The sequence below is a fragment of the Poromitra crassiceps genome (assembly GCF_964638095.1).
Source record: "Poromitra crassiceps genome assembly, chromosome: 8".
Lineage (NCBI taxonomy): Eukaryota > Metazoa > Chordata > Actinopteri > Beryciformes > Melamphaidae > Poromitra > Poromitra crassiceps.
Window position 1 is genome coordinate 11,276,554 of NC_139629.1, and position 14,211 is coordinate 11,290,764.

The 14,211-nt window shown below is 42.9% G+C and overlaps 1 protein-coding gene across 1 annotated transcript in view; it reads left to right on the forward strand.

Moving 5' to 3' along the window:
- The first annotated feature begins 1,214 nt into the window (after positions 1 to 1,214).
- Positions 1,215 to 14,211, forward strand: part of gtf2e1 (general transcription factor IIE, polypeptide 1, alpha) — a 30,241-nt gene continuing 17,244 nt past the window's right edge. The window contains exons 1-3 of the mRNA XM_083642143.1: positions 1,215 to 1,257; positions 2,344 to 2,706; positions 3,680 to 3,837. Coding sequence (XP_083498269.1) covers positions 2,417 to 2,706; positions 3,680 to 3,837 — 448 coding nt within the window. The 5' untranslated portion in view covers positions 1,215 to 1,257; positions 2,344 to 2,416. The remainder of the gene's footprint in view (positions 1,258 to 2,343; positions 2,707 to 3,679; positions 3,838 to 14,211) is intronic.

The following is a 14,211-nucleotide window of genomic DNA, read 5'->3' on the forward strand; positions in this document are numbered from 1 at the left end:
CTATTGGTTATTTAATTTACACATGCTATATAGCAGCCAATTGGAATTAAGAAAGCGTTTGTTTAGCTAGCCAAAGAGTATTGAAGGCAAGAGTTGAAATGAGTACTGTGTTTGACAACAGCGCTGCCGCCATGTTGGCCTGAGAAACGCCCGCTTGGCGGCGTTATTTCGAATCGCACATAGGTTACGCAAAAACCACGCCCTGTGCCCGCCTACGCAGCAGTCAAGCGCCAGGATTGGCCAGGCGCTCATGCTCATGTATACGGCTCTGGGCTCTCTGTTACAGGGACACCATTCCTGTGAGAAGCAACAACACCAAGCGAGGCTGCAATGAGGATATTGAAAGACAAAATCCTACAATGTATTTGAATGTTATTTGACTTTCTGACCACCTGCCTCAGTGCTTATTATGAGGCCAGAATAACAGATGCTGCTGGCCACCCTTTACTTTTGGTTTTATTTATTGTGTATGATTCAACTTTTATGTTTTTTATCTATGATTTTATTATTGCATGTTTTTGTAGATTGTTGGGACTTCACTGGCCTGGAACAAACGGCTGGACTGGGGGGGGGGGGGGGGGGGAGGGGGGGGGGGGTGGAAACTAGGCCTATGTGCTGTAGCCTATTGTATTTTTAACTTGATGTTTTTTTATAGTTTTCATTTGCAGGTTAAACTGTCAGCTGAGCTCTGTTATTGAAGCTTTGGCTAAAGGCCTGAATTATACAATGATGTTTTGAAATAAATATGTTTAAAAATCGATTGTGTGTTAAAAGCTTGTTGTGTTACGTTTTAATTTGCGTTAATATATTACAGTAATTTATTTTCAATGTCCGCTATCAAGAGCAATTTGGTTAATAAAATCGCTGGGCTGGGCGCAGTGTTTGTGGTGTGGGAAATGTGTTTGTGGTGTGGGCGATTCGAGCTGTCTAGAAGACAAAAGACTTTCTCCTGGCCAATCCCGGCGCTTGACTGCTGCGTAGGCGGGCACAGGGCGTGGTTTTGGCTTAACCACGGTGGGTTTCGTAATAACGCCTCCTGCGTCAACAGCACAAAACCATCGACATAAGCACAAAACCATGACAGCCAATGGAGGCGTCTCCTTCAGGCCAAAATGGCGGATGTAAAGCCTTCGGTGTTTTATTTTTGTCACTGTTCTTATCAGTGTAAGTTCTTTGAGCTAGCTCGGCGCTTCCTGGAAGTGTTCCTTTGCTGAAAAGCACACTAGCGTTAGCTAGTGCCTTGGATGGATGTGCTCTGTGAGTGTTGTCCTATTTTGCTTCCAATCCCGTTTGTACTCGTAAATGGTCTAGGAAAGCGATGGCAACCGCTTTATAGCACAATGGGGGAAACTCACGCAGCATCGGCTAGCTGGCTAACGATTAGGCAAACTAACGTTGGCTGGGTAACTTTAGTTAGCGTTAGCAAGCCAGTAGTCAGCAAGCCAGTCACGTTAGTGAACGTAAAACTACCGTGCTCGTCGACATTTCATTAAGCTGAGTCAATAGCAATAACTTATTAACTAACGCTACGTAGTAGTAGTAGTAGTATAGTTGCAGCCAACGTGCTGTAACGTGTTTGTGTATTTTGTCTCCATGTGTTCGGTGGCCGTCATCGACCACTGGTCACCCAGATATCAAGTTAGCTTGAAATGTTGCTAAAAAAAGATGACCACTTAGCGTCTTCGCCTATAGGCTAGTATTACGTGATACAAAGCGACATGTTTTACGTTCGACAGCTGAACCGTGTTTATTGGCCCGCTTTTCACGTTAGTGCTTTGACTCCCTGTCAGAGAAAATGACTCATTCCCTTTCTTTGACCCTCTCCCCATTTGGTTCTCTTATTCATAATTTCTCTATCAAATCCTTGCCTCCTCGATCTATTCCATAATGTCTCTCCCTCCTAAGCTTTGTTTGATCATTGATTGATTGATTGATTGATTGATTGATTGATTGAAACAATTTATTTCAAACAGTTAAAACAATACATAAAGTGAAAAAACCAGTAAACATAACAGTCTAATAGACTTCAGCAAAAGGAAAATACGTAAACTCAAACATAAAAAAGGCGAACTGTTTGAAAAAGGGCAGGAAGAAGCCTAGGCTTATCAGTCCTGCCCCCAAATCATTCATAAACAAATTCATACATCCCTATATATGCATATCCCAACTCCCACGCTCCTCCACACACGCTCATGTATACATGTATACACATACATACATAGATATATATGTACAGTATATATATACATACATGATCATCTAGCTGCCTATACTCAACTCAAATGTCTGTCACGCACCCACAACAACACTGTTCCTCAAAGGTCTATCCTCTTCTCTCAGCAGCTCCGAACACCCTAAAAGGCTGTCTCACAGCCTCTCCACAGCTACCTCTTCAACCAGCTGGGTCCAGTAGAAGATGACAGAACCGGAGCTGCTGACCGAGGTGCCAGCGGCGCTGAAGCGGCTGGCCAAGCAGGTGGTTCGGGGCTTCTATGGTGTGGATCACGCCTTGGCCCTGGACGTGCTCATCCGCAACCCCTGCGTCCGCGAGGAGGACATGCTGGAGCTGCTCAAGTTTGACCGCAAGCAGCTGCGCTCGGTGCTCAACACCCTGAAGGCCGACAAGTTCGTCAAGTGCCGCATGAGGGTGGAGACGGCGCCTGATGGCAAGACCACACGACACAACTACTACTTCATCAACTACAGGTTTTGTGGTGGTGTTTTTATTCCCTTTTTTGGTATACATGTTGGTAGTGATGATTATGTTGTTGTTACTGTTCAATTCGGCTGGGCATACAATGTATGTGTAACCGAATGAGTGTGAGTCCCGAGTGGTAGCGAGTAGGTTGGTTAAACTCACTCCCCCAGTATAAAGGCACGTTAATCAGCTCCACCAAGGGAGCTAGCTCTCTTGGTGCAGTGGTTAGCGTGTCCGTCCAGCAAGCCGAAGGTCGGCAGTTCGAATCCACCCCTGGGCAAGCCCCTAACATGGGTTGCTGCAAGTACCGCCAACACAACGCCGTATGCATGACACAATAATTAAAAGTTGTTCATTCATGTTACCAGTTCACACAGTTTCCCCCATTGACTTAAGGGGAGTTTCTATGTACGTACCTGGCTTCGATTTTGACAGTGGGGCAGCCTGTCACTCAAACCTGAAGGATTTTCTTTCCACCAGGCGCTGACAAACTAGGCATGTCACGATACTAGAATTTCTACTTCGATACCCAGGAAAATATCGATACTCGATACCATTTTCGATACCACGGGAAGGGGGGGATGATGACACATCAAGAGGCGTAAAAATAAAGTTAGACAGATGACAGATGGACGGACAGACACACTTCATAATCCATAATCTAGACCTGATCAAACTTTGAATTTAGACAGCAGATTAGTCCAAATCTGTGATTTTTCATTAAAATAAAGCACTGATAGTATCAAAACTGTTACAAATGAGTATTGTATCCATTAAAAGGTTTCAGTATTGATACTTTTCGATACTATCGATACTTTTGACAACCCTATGACAAACATACACAAGTCACTTGTCCTCCGGTAGTTCAGTAATTTAGTAATCCAGTTCCTAAACTCTCACACCGTGTCAATTTCAGTTGCTCCTGACATTACTGTCCCCTGTAAAAATGCACTCTAAAACTCTATCAATCTGATTTTATAGGCTGCTGGTCAACGTGGTCAAGTATAAGTTGGACCACATGCGGCGGCGCATCGAGACAGACGAGCGAGACTCCACCAACCGCGCCTCTTTCCGCTGCCCCTGCTGCTTCTCCACCTTCACCGACCTGGAGGCCAACCAGCTGTTTGACCCAATGACAGGTAAGCGTGCGTATAAGCGCACATTCTGTACACTCCCACAGAGCATCTGTAGTGGTGATCTTTAATTTTGTCCGAGTATGAGAAGAGGAATGTGCCAGCTGAGGGAGAACAGGCCTCCATCATGCGTTAGGTTGTAGAGGCCGAACATAAGGAGCACAATGTAAACAAGTCTATGACTTTATTGTGTTTGTTCTTGATGTTTGTTCCTGAGACATATGTCTGTATTTCATGTGTTTTCGTTTAACCAAAAGTTAAATAAATCAAATCAAATCAGAAAGGGATATAGAAGAGAGCATGCCAACAGTACACACACACACACACACACACACACACACACACACACACACACACACACACACACACACACACACACACACACACACACACACACACACACACACACACACACAGCTCAAATCATCCCAATATTTATATTCCCATTATTTGCTCCCACTATAGGAAAAGTCAAGAAAGGCAATTTCCGCACAGCTAAACAGTATCAGTGTCCGCTGGCCTGTGCCTTACACAGTGTGCATGATGCCAGTGATGTAGTTGTGGAGGTGGAGGTGGATGTGGGTGGTCCTACCTTCCTACATACAGAGTGAACATTTGGCTGATAGGTGACTATCATCTAATACTGGAGAGAATAAGTGAGCTATATACTCGTGACTACTTTGTGAGTGGTTGAGGAAGGGTGGAGGAAACGGAGATTTAGGATGAGAACTCAGAAAGAAGCAACATTGATTAAAAAAAAAAAAAAGCACTAGATTTAGAAGCACTAGATTCAGAGCAACAGCTTTTGTAATGGAAGCCTCATGTCTATACCGAGGTAGAAATCTTTTCAATTATTTCAAATTATAAATTAGGTTATCTGGTAGCGCTTTTGTCCAGTGTGTTGTATTTGGGAGCGTACCACTAGATGGCAGTTGGTGCTTAGTCTAACTTCACTCAGACTTGACACTCAAGAGAATTCACTGCTACAGGTTATATTATTTATTTCTTTGTTATATATTTCCCTGAATTCAGGTTTAAACTGATGTCGAAGAAAAAAAATACTAATCACATAATTGTTCAAACATACATAACAGAGTCTGTTATGTACATAACAGACTGTTATGTCAGACTGTAAAAAAAATGCAACAATAACTCTACTAACTCAACTAACTCTAACTAAGTAATTGCTTGTTTACGTACAGTACCGGTATGTAAACGAGCAATTACAGGAGTTCTATGACAAGATATCGGTTTAGTCATGTGGTGACACTATAATTAGGGCTGGCACGGATCAGAAAACCCACGGATCGGATCGCGTGACGGATTTTGAGCCACGGATCACGGATTTTTCGGATCAGCAAAAAAAAATATATATCAGATTTTTTCTCTCAAAATTAGATTTTCGATTAGATTTTTTTAATACTTTTATAATTCTCTAAACATTTGTTGCCCTGCACAGCTCAAAAAATATTTTTTTCTCATAAGTGACACAATGTATGCTTTTACTCTGAAGGCAGAACGACCCAACTTCCTGTTTTAGGTGGCACTGCTATGCCTAACTTCGTGGCTGTTGCTTGCACCAGTCACATGACACGGGTACAGACCTACAGACCAGACCGCAGGTCAGTCTGGAAATATAACGTTGATGCTACGTTAAGCTACTCAGTGGCCCCACGTGTTGTTTTGTTGTTATGTGTCCTAAGGCAACATTTCACCGTCCGGTGATAATGTGTTTGTGAAACATGTGCGCGTGTGTGTGTGTGTGTGTGTGTGTGTGTGTGTGTGTGTGTTGTGGCTCTCGTTAATATCTTGTGCAGCCCGCAACACGCTGATCGCATTCCTGTGCTTTTTCAGAGGTGTTGAAATAAGTTTGTGTGACGCTGTCTTTACTTTAGTAGCCACTAGCCACAGCCTTCAGACATACTTTACAGCAGCGACAAGGGATGAGGAAGCTCACTTGTGCTTGCCATGATTATGCCTGTCTGTGTCTGGCTGCGCTGGGCGTTCGCATACACTAACGTTAAACGTTAAATGAAACGAAAGGGGGGGGGGGGGGTCCGCGGACCATTGACGTTCCGAACCGCGTTCCGAACCGTGGGGGCTGATCCGTACGGGTCACGGATTATCCGTGATCCGTGCCAGCCCTAACTATAATGTACTCATATTCCTGAATCTACCCAATACATGTGTTTTTCAGTGAATTAACAGTACTTCTGTGTTGACTATTAGCTGGAAATGAATCCTAACTGAAACGCTAATGGGGACTAATGAATGATGCCAAATTGCAAGGCCAGCAGACATTAAATGTACTGCAAATTAACATTCTGCCATGTGAGTGTCAGTGATGCCTTCACTCTAATGTCTGCTCATCCGAAGCCCAAGTCACAGTTAATGATGCAGAATGTGCAGGGCCTATGGAAATTAGCATGTATTGAAGCATAAAAAAAACATATACAGTCATGTGTTGGAGCTGATTCTGAGGAGTGTTTGTGATTCACACTATTAAGATTAAATTCATTTATTTATATAGCCATTCATCACAAGCATATCTCTACAGACTACAAAGAGCCTACCTAGATCTAACTGATCAACAATCGACCATAGAACAGAATAATGTAACATAAACTTAAAAGAACACTCAGTAGTATATCCAAAAACTGTAAACGGTTTTGTATCATTACAACATCAGTAGTATATATCAGAAAACTGTAAACAGTTTTGCAGTCATTCATTTAGTTTGACAGTTATTGAAAATTGATTTGAGTGAAGGTGTGGAACAGTGATGTCATTCATGCATAAATGACATCACTGGTCCACAATTTAACTCCGGTGCTTTAAGAGATGCAAACATAACACAAATGTGAAAGTTTGAGTTATTTGAATTCCTATTCGTCTAATACAGGGCTATCTTGTGATTATGTGAGTACCATTTTTATACTATATATTCTGTATCGACAACCGTGTCCTTCAACATCAGGCCCAAACTGTAGGATACTGACTGAGCATTGTCTTAAAGTGCTCTCTGCCATTTATCATTTAATCCATGGCCTCGCCCGCCCTGCAGCTCGCATACCACAGCTCGGCTGCTGTGTGGCCTCGCTTGCTCTATTGGCGCGCGCTGATGCGTTTGTTGCTCACAAAATGTTATTGCCCTTAAAGCTTAATTTATACTTATTATAAAGTGTCGCTCAGCACATGGTCGCAGACGAAAAAGAAAGTGTCGCTCATGGTGTTGCATTTATAATTCAGAGGACGTTCGCCTCGGTTCAACGGTCACGTGACACTCGAATGCTATAAGCAGACAGCCAAGAGAAGAGAGGGAATGGGAATGCACAGTGAAACCACCTCGGAGGCAAGATGTAACGTACTTGGCTGCAGCCGCATATAAACAGCACACAACCACACAACTCACCTCCTCTCTCTCTGGGAAATTGGTCACTATGTTCTTTGTGATTTTCACGAAGTCATACATCAAGGACAGGCTGATAAAAATAGCGGGAGCGTAGAGAAGCGTAGAGAGCGTAGAGAAGCCTATTGGATGTATACACCTTATTCACCACGTCCACTTTTTCTCTCTTCCGCGTTCAACGCAAACGTATTTGTTCTTCCGGTTCAGCGCTAGTTGCCTTCTGTGGCTAATATTAGCTGCTAGTTAGTTATGTTATATGGCAGTAAAATGCCACTGAATGACCAAATTGATATAACATTTAACCATTTCGAGTAACACTGTTTCCATACGGATCACCAGCGTTAGTTTGTTTATAACGTGGCTATATTCATAACGTTTCTATCTCGGATGCGTTATTTTGAATCGCACATAGGTTACGGCTGGCGCAACCTATGTGGGTTTCAGGACGAAACAGCCTGCGGGGTTTTTGGCAAGTCAAAATGGAAATACTATTACGAAATGACGTAATGCGGAAGCGTCCATGTGTGGGCAAAGAATAAGGTGAATTCATAGCTTTCAAGGGGCGTGCTGCCGACCTGACGGTAAAAAAAAAAACTTGTTCATTCCGCTGCCAGCCGAGTTGACTAGTTTCTCAAGCTGTGTTTGTTGAGCTGTTTGTACACACGTCTTTGCGGCCAACATTTCATCAAAGGTAAGCTCAAGTAACGTTACAATAATGATTAAAATACCCCGTTAACGTTACTTGAGCTTACCTTTGATGAAATGTTGGCCGCAAAAACGTGTGTACTTTGATGGTAGAAAAAAAGCCATTTGCCCTCCCCAGCGACTGAACCACGTCTAATCGCACAAATCCACAACCTCCTCCTGTCTGAGTTTTCTTTCTCCGACGGGATTCTGTAAAAGCACAAGCCAGGCGTGTCTCCTCGTCGGTTAACGGTTAGTGCAACCGATAGCACAACAGGTATCCGGCATTTTGGCTGAACAAACACAGCGTGAGAAACTAGTCGACTCGGCGGGCAGCGGAATGAACACGTTTTTTTTTTTACCGTCAGGTGGGCGTTCCCGGCAGCACATAACGCCCCTTGAAAGCTATGAATACACTGATTGAATCTACTATGCTCTAAATCAGGGGTTGGCAAAAAAAAATCCTGAGGGCCATACTGACTTACATCAAGTAAGCGAAGGGCCACACATTGGAGATTATACCTGCCAACACTCCTGGTGATTGGTAATTTCTTGTTAATCTCCTGATATAATAGTGATACAAATCCAATGGCTGTAGCAGATGAGATTTATTAACATAAGTCTGCCTTTTATTGAGTTTTTGGGGGTCGCATTTTGCCCCAGGCCCCAGGGCCTTACACATGAGATTACTTTTAGCCTTTTAGTCATAACGATGATTGAAAGATAGCTTTCCAGACCACACAGGCGGGCCGCATTTTGCCCATGTGTGCTCTAAATGAAGAACCAAATCTTTATGGTTTCCTGTGATTGTTCTTTGATATGCTGATTTGTGTATTTATTGTATTTTTATTGTTTGTGTATGTGGTATTTTGACATTGGCTGTATGTAATTTTTAGTCTTGATACTAATCGATACCTGTTGCAAATGAGTATTGTATCCGTTTAAAAAGTATTGATTTAGTATTGATTTTTATCGATACTTTTGACAACCCTATTCTGAGGAAGACACTTGTTTGTCGATCCATCAGTCTGTTTGCAGTTGCACCATATTAAATTGCTGAAATCCTGCTCCATAAATCCTTCTTTTGTTGTATATCAGGAAAAAATACACGTTGAAAAGTAAGATGGGCTTTTGTGTCAGTTTAACCTAGGTGCCAAGTCAGTCTAACAACCTATTGGTTCTCCCTAATGCATGACGGAGATAATGTGCCCTCAGAGCATTGCTTTCCATTGGAGCCCTCCACTTCTCTGTGTCCCCATCACACATCCCTAAAGGCTTCGTGTAATGAGAATTATCACGGCACCGCTGTGTTGAAAGTGTAAAGTGCTGTCAGGCCAAGTTCCTTCAAGCTTCTTTGTTGCATCCTGCAGCATTGATTTGCTCTCAGCAGCTTCATAGTACCATCATCCATCACCACAATTGATTCTGAAGGAGAGGAGGGAGAGAGAGATAGTACCATCACCACAATTGATTCTGAAGGAGAGGAGGGAGGGAGAGATAGTACCATCACCACAATTGATTCTGAAGGAGAGGAGGGAGAGAGAGATAGTACCATCACCACAATTGATTCTGAAGGAGAGGAGGGAGAGAGAGATAGTACCATCACCACAATTGATTCTGAAGGAGAGGAGGGAGAGAGAGATAATACCATCACCACAATTGATTCTGAAGGAGAGGAGGGAGAGAGAGATAATACCATCACCACAATTGATCCTGAAGGAGAGGAGGGAGGGAGAGATAATACCATCACCACAATTGATTCTGAAGGAGAGGAGGGAGGGAGAGATAGTACCATCACCACAATTGATTCTGAAGGAGAGGAGGGAGGGAGAGATAATACCATCACCACAATTGATTCTGAAGGAGAGGAGGGAGAGAGAGATAGTACCATCACCACAATTGATTCTGAAGGAGAGGAGGGAGAGAGAGATAATACCATCACCACAATTGATTCTGAAGGAGAGGAGGGAGAGAGAGATAATACCATCACCACAATTGATTCTGAAGGAGAGGAGGGAGAGAGAGATAATACCATCACCACAATTGATCCTGAAGGAGAGGAGGGAGGGAGAGATAATACCATCACCACAATTGATTCTGAAGGAGAGGAGGGAGGGAGAGATAGTACCATCACCACAATTGATTCTGAAGGAGAGGAGGGAGAGAGAGATAGTACCATCACCACGAATGATTCTGAAGGAGAGGAGGGAGAGAGAGATAGTACCATCACCACAATTGATCCTGAAGGAGAGGAGGGAGAGAGAGATAGTACCATCACCACGAATGATTCTGAAGGAGAGGAGGGAGAGAGAGATAGTACCATCACCACAATTGATCCTGAAGGAGAGGAGGGAGAGAGAGATAGTACCATCACCACGAATGATTCTGAAGGAGAGGAGGGAGAGAGAGATAGTACCATCACCACAATTGATCCTGAAGGAGAGGAGGGAGAGAGAGATAGTACCATCACCACGAATGATTCTGAAGGAGAGGAGGGAGAGAGAGATAGTACCATCACCACAATTGATCCTGAAGGAGAGGGGAGAGAGATAATACCATCACCACAATTGATCCTGAAGGAGAGGAGGGAGAGAGAGATAATACCATCACCACAATTGATTCTGAAGGAGAGGAGGGAGAGAGAGATAGTACCATCACCACAATTGATTCTGAAGGAGAGGAGGGAGAGAGAGATAGTACCATCACCACGAATGATTCTGAAGGAGAGGAGGGAGAGAGAGATAGTACCATCACCATAATTGATTCTGAAGGAGAGGAGGGAGAGATAATACCATCACCACAATTGATTCTGAAGGAGAGGAGGGGGAGAGAGAGCAAGTTCAAAAGTAGTTTGAAATAAATGTATTTCAAACTACTTTTTCAAACTCATGAAAGTGGTCCTCATGTTTGAAGATTATCCTGCTGAACACAGGTTTGCGTTTAATAAGCTTGCGTTGCCCACAGACCTTATTTGAAGCATCGTGCCAAAAACCCATTCAAAAATCCCATAGGAAGAAACCGTGAAGAACCCGGAAGTCCGGGACTTCCGCGTTCCGACTACAAAAATACGTCATCCCTGCGGTACTCTATGAAGAAATTGGATCAAATAACTTAGTAAACAACTGCATTCTTTTATATTTACTGATGGATGGAGGTTAATGGATTTTTTTTTTACTAATGAGGCAATGTAGTCCAACTGAACAAACGGGTGAATACTTCAACCTTTTCTGTCATTGGAATTAGGGATGTCGAAAATCGTAATTTTTCTTGACCGACAACCGACCCTCATTAGCCGACAATTGGTCGGTTAACCGAGAAGATTAAAATGCGCTATTTGACTGTCTGTGCCCCATTAAACCTTTACCACAACAAATGCTTGATTTTTTTTCATTAGAAAGCGTTTATTTTTACATCTACAAGCAGAAAAAAACACATAAAAAAACTGAGAAGACAAGTTTAATCCTCCAGCCATCTAAACAAAAACATTCCTCCGATAGGCTATACTGCTTAGAGCTGCACACATTGCATATTAAGGGCACGTCAATTGACACGCAGCCGCCCCGTGGAGTACTGTTTGAGCGGACGACAGCCCAGGCTGCAGGGTGCACTGACAAAGTGCGCATCACTACAGTATCTTCTCTTTTAGCAATAGTCTCACTAATCCCACAGTGGTTTACCTGCTTTTGAGATCTGTAAAATATACCGTAAATTCCGGACTATAAGCCGCACCGGTGTATAAGCCGCACCTGCAAAGTTGACTATTTTTTTCTTATATAAGCCGCACCGGACTATAAGCCGCGGGTGTTTTAATGTTTTTTTTTTTTTTTTTTTTTTTTTTTTTTTTATTATTGTGTTTTAATGTTTAATTACCATATGTAAGGGTTCATGCACAGAGGGGATTGTCGGGAAAGAGATGGCTGTTTGAGGAAGCTCCCATTTATTAACATTTCAACAAAACAACATAACACAACACCACCTGTGTTGTTATTTACAGTGCACACAGTGTCATACAGTGTCATACAGTGTGGTGAAAAGAGGGCAAGAGAGGAAATTAAAACAGAAGTGGATTTATAGTTAGAAAGAGTGCTAAAAAAGAGAGATTTTTTTTTTTTTTTTTTTTTTGAAAAAATCCATAGATAAGCCGCACCGTTATATAAGCCGCAGGGGCCAAAAAAGGCCAAAAAACGGGAAAAAAGGTGCGGCTTATAGTCCGGAATTTACGGTAGTTTGCTTCTGTCTCACCCCTTCTTCCTCTCTTCACACACACGACGAGGGCTGTGCTCTCTGTGTCTTGCAGGGCACAAACAATCCGTCTCTTGTTGTGAAGCAATTTCTCCGAACTGCCATGTGTTGGACAGTAGGGCTGTGAATCTTCACTGGCCTCACGATTCGATTCGATTACGATTCAGAGGGCTACGATCTCGATGCATCTTAAATCGATGCATCACTTTTTTCCGCAATACATAATTTATTTTTTCTCACTTTCTTTTTTCTCACTGTGTGGCTACTTTTAAAATAAAAGTGCATTTGGAATTGCATTGTATTATGATCCATAATTAAAATAAACAACTGCATGTACTTCCATTCTTTTTTTTTTTTTTTTTTTTTTTTTTTTTTAATAATCGACTTTGTGAATCGATGCAGAATCGTGCACGTCCGCATCGCGATGCATCTTATACTCGATTATTTTTGACACCCCTATTGGACAGTAAAGACTAACGTTAATTGATACTTTTCAATCGTCAATTAGACCGCTTCATGTCTGCATTTTTGTAACACGGTAAAAACTACTGTTTCATCATTGAGTGCGAGCGTATGCATGCGTGTGCATGATGAACATGCAGAGAGGGAGGGAGAGAGAGTTAGACCAAATGAGCCAGTGAATAAAAAGTAATGACAGCACACACAGAGTTAACAAAACTATAGAACATGTATGCGCCGATTGTTTCGCTGGGTGTGTTAATCATTCTGAAATGGTCACAGAGCACATCTGAGCTGTGTGCTCAGACAGGAGCAGCAGAGGGGCGGGGCAGTCAGTGCACTCACTTCACTGTGACACTGTGGCTGCAGCAGGTGTTCAGCTGTGTGTGTGCTTCGCTGCGGAATGCGTTTGATCAGACATCAGGTAGATAAAATCAACATTAACCATTTGTTTATTTCCAAATCTAGCTTGATTAACACTTGCCCCATCGTTTAATATACTTATGTTACATTGCTGACCACGAAGGAGGGGGGGAAATCGCCACATTGGCAACACTGTTATATGCAAATTAACGGAAATTGACCGTTCAACCGACATGCTTAACCGACCAAAGACGTTCCCGGCGGTTAACGGTTAACCGTCGACATCCCTAATTGGAATGTTATACTTCAACATACATTTATTGAATTTATACTCCCATTTGATAGAAAATAGCACTTGAACTTTGAATAATTTTGTAGCACAACAAAGTGCAAAAGATCAAGGGGGATGAAAACCTTTGTGTAAATTCCTTTTGAGGATGAAACCAGATTCCCAGCTCCCCGTTACCATTTAGGAACCATCAGCAATTTCCAACAGCGCCTTCATCAGTTTCTTCCCATTTCCTCTGCCCGTATGTCTCTTGTTTCTGACACGTCTCAGTTGGTGGGTATTGAATCTTGCTGTGGAGGCAGTAACCCTGCACCCGGGCAGAGGCTGACAAAGAAAACTTTAAGTTGTCAGTCGGTTGCTTCTGCTGGACCAGCAACACTCGACACCGCATCACAGGGAATGCCAAATGGCATTGCAGGTGTTCCAGCTCAGTCTGACCTACAAAAAAGACCTCAAAACAAAAGGATCTCTGGATTTTCACAATTTGTTTTGTGTGTACCCTCGTATCTTTGTCCAAACATGTATTTTTGCCCTTGAGCAAGGCCCTTAACCCCTTTTTCACTCTCGCAAAAAATACTGCAGCAGCTTGAGAAGGCTGTGTGGACAGCTGAAGAGTTTGACTACTGTTATCCAGTGCATCTCTGTCTCTCTATCTTCTCCTGAAATCCCCCCTGGGTCTGCTCTTCCCCTGATGTTTAGGTCCGGTCTGGTCCTTTGGTCTCCCTCCCTCTCATCTCATGTCTTTTTATGGCTTTAACATTTCCAAACTAAAGCTGCTTAAATGATCATAGCAGCGTTTTTACCCACAGCCAGTTTGACACCTCACCCCTAATACATGTGAAGGACGCTGTCGTGAGTCGTGACTCAGTCTGTCTCTGATGAATCGGTCAACAAAGACATGGAGAGAAAACCATGTCCCTCCTGACTCCTGGCA